The sequence below is a fragment of the Eurypyga helias genome, unplaced genomic scaffold (assembly GCF_000690775.1).
Source record: "Eurypyga helias isolate BGI_N326 unplaced genomic scaffold, ASM69077v1 scaffold43715, whole genome shotgun sequence".
Lineage (NCBI taxonomy): Eukaryota > Metazoa > Chordata > Aves > Eurypygiformes > Eurypygidae > Eurypyga > Eurypyga helias.
This window is the reverse complement of record NW_010250296.1, coordinates 38,697-40,690: the sequence shown is the minus strand read 5'-3', so window position 1 is coordinate 40,690 and position 1,994 is coordinate 38,697. Positions and strand designations below refer to the sequence as shown.

Sequence of the window (1,994 nt, the reverse complement as noted above, 5' to 3'; positions counted from 1 at the left end):
GCTGGCTGGCTGGCTGTTTGAATAGGAAATTCTTCCCATTCCTCAGAGGGGAACGGGGGGAGGGGAGGGAAGCAAAAACATGTCCTCTGCCTGTTTAGAGGGAGGCTGACAATCCCAATATTGCATCCGTAAACGGTTCGGCGCCGATGAAAAACCTGAAATTGAACACAAGTTGCGTTTTCTGCCAGGCACTGGCCGAATGTTGGTCTGAATAAGGGATACTGCTTTCTGAGCTTTGTGCGAATATTTGTGTAGTTGTGCTCTTTTGTCTGTTTTTTAATCTTGTCTGTTGGAGCATCGGTGCTGTTTGGCACTGGGGTAGTCTTGTGGGTCTTGCGTCTGCTCTGGGGTCTCTGTCGCCCTGGTGTCCTGTCGAAGGCGGAATGCTGATGCTGTTGCCTTCAAGAGTTCTTTGCTTTTACAGATTTTGAGAATAACGTTTATTTGGAGATGTCTGTCAAATATATGGGAATGCTTAAAAGGCTAAAGATTGGTGTCACTAACTGCAGAGGTGGGAAAGAAGGCTTGAGAGAATTTTAGCAAGACATTTTTTACTGAATTTCATTACGTGGATTGGCCATTTAAAACCCACAATTGATGTAGTTACTGTGAAACCCACGCCATTCTATGGTATAAACAGAATTCCTTCTTTTTTGTGTCTGCATGAGTCTGTGGCTGTTAGATTTTTTTTTTTTTTACATAGATCAAAATAATTTGCACTTTTTCTTTTAAGAAATGTTTATATTCTTAAATTAAGGTGATTTTATTTACTTTTTATCTCTTGCTACAGCCTCCTTCCTCCAAGAAGACTGATGGTTCAGGATCATATACTAAATCACAGAATACCCAGGTGAGGGCAATGTCTGAAAGGAAGCAGAAGAGAAAAGCAGACTCGGAAAGTAAACAGGAGAAGGCAAATCGCATAATATCTGAAGCGATTGCAAAAGCAAAAGAGAGAGGAGAGAGAAACATTCCACGAGTAATGAGTCCTGACAACTTCCCCAGTGTTTCAGCTGAAGGAAAAGAGGAAAAGAAGGGCAGAAAAGTCAAATCCAAACCAAAGGACAAAGAGGGCAAAAAACCGAAAACTGGTTCCTTGTCCAAAATTAAAGAGAAAACGAAAATTGGGTAAGTAGATTAAAATGTCTTTTTACTTCTCTTCAGACTGTAAATTGTTAATTAAAATGAAAACTGCTTACTGATGTTCTCCACTGCCTACACAAAATTCTTCCTGATTAAGCCCATGTGTGGACTCTCATTCAGGAACAAGAATGCTCTGTTTCCTCTTTAGATAAAATCATTGTAGGACTGTCCTTTTGAAAGGAATTATTTTACATTAATATCCTAAAATATTCCATACTTACTTTGAAGCATAGCCAAGACCGAAGTATCTTTCATCTAGTGTTGTAATCAGTTCCGACTTCCAATTAGGTTTATCTGATAATATAAATACTGCCTTTATCAATTTTGGCATGTATCTTCAGTACAGTGTGTATGATAAACTGTGTGGGGAGAAATGGGAAGCTTAATGAACTTGTTAGCAAGTGAGTATTCTTACAGATATCACATGTATCAAAAGTAAAGTGCATATTGGAAAATTTGTATTCTGAGCACTTCGTAGTCTTCCATCATATCAATTTAATCTGCTCTCTTAAAAATTTTGCAGACTCAGCTGGGTCAAGCTGGGTGGATACTTTGAGCTAAGGAGCTTTCAAAAGGCATTAGATGTTAGAAGGCTTCAAGGGATTCCGTAGGTTGCACATCTTCGGACTCCAGAGCTACCCTAGTTCTCCTCCTGTGTACTTCTAAAGGAAAGTGTGTGATTTCCAATGTTAAATATGTCAGTCAGGGCTTGAAATGGGAATCCTAGCTGCAGTCTGATTTTTATTTTTTAAATCCATGCTCTTTTTGTGGTAACAGAAATATTAGCTGGCGTATCTCTCCAAATTTAAATGTCTCATATACATATGTACGTTCTCATGTATATGGAGCAG

The 1,994-nt window shown here is 39.0% G+C and overlaps 1 protein-coding gene across 1 annotated transcript in view; it reads left to right on the top strand.

Moving 5' to 3' along the window:
* Window positions 1–790: 790 nt before the first annotated feature.
* LOC104509630 (chromodomain-helicase-DNA-binding protein 9-like) overlaps window positions 791–1,994 on the top strand; it is a gene marked incomplete at both ends in the record, with an annotated part of 38,396 nt that continues 37,192 nt past the window's right edge. The window contains 1 exon segment of the mRNA XM_010151641.1: window positions 791–1,128. Coding sequence (XP_010149943.1) covers window positions 791–1,128 — 338 coding nt within the window.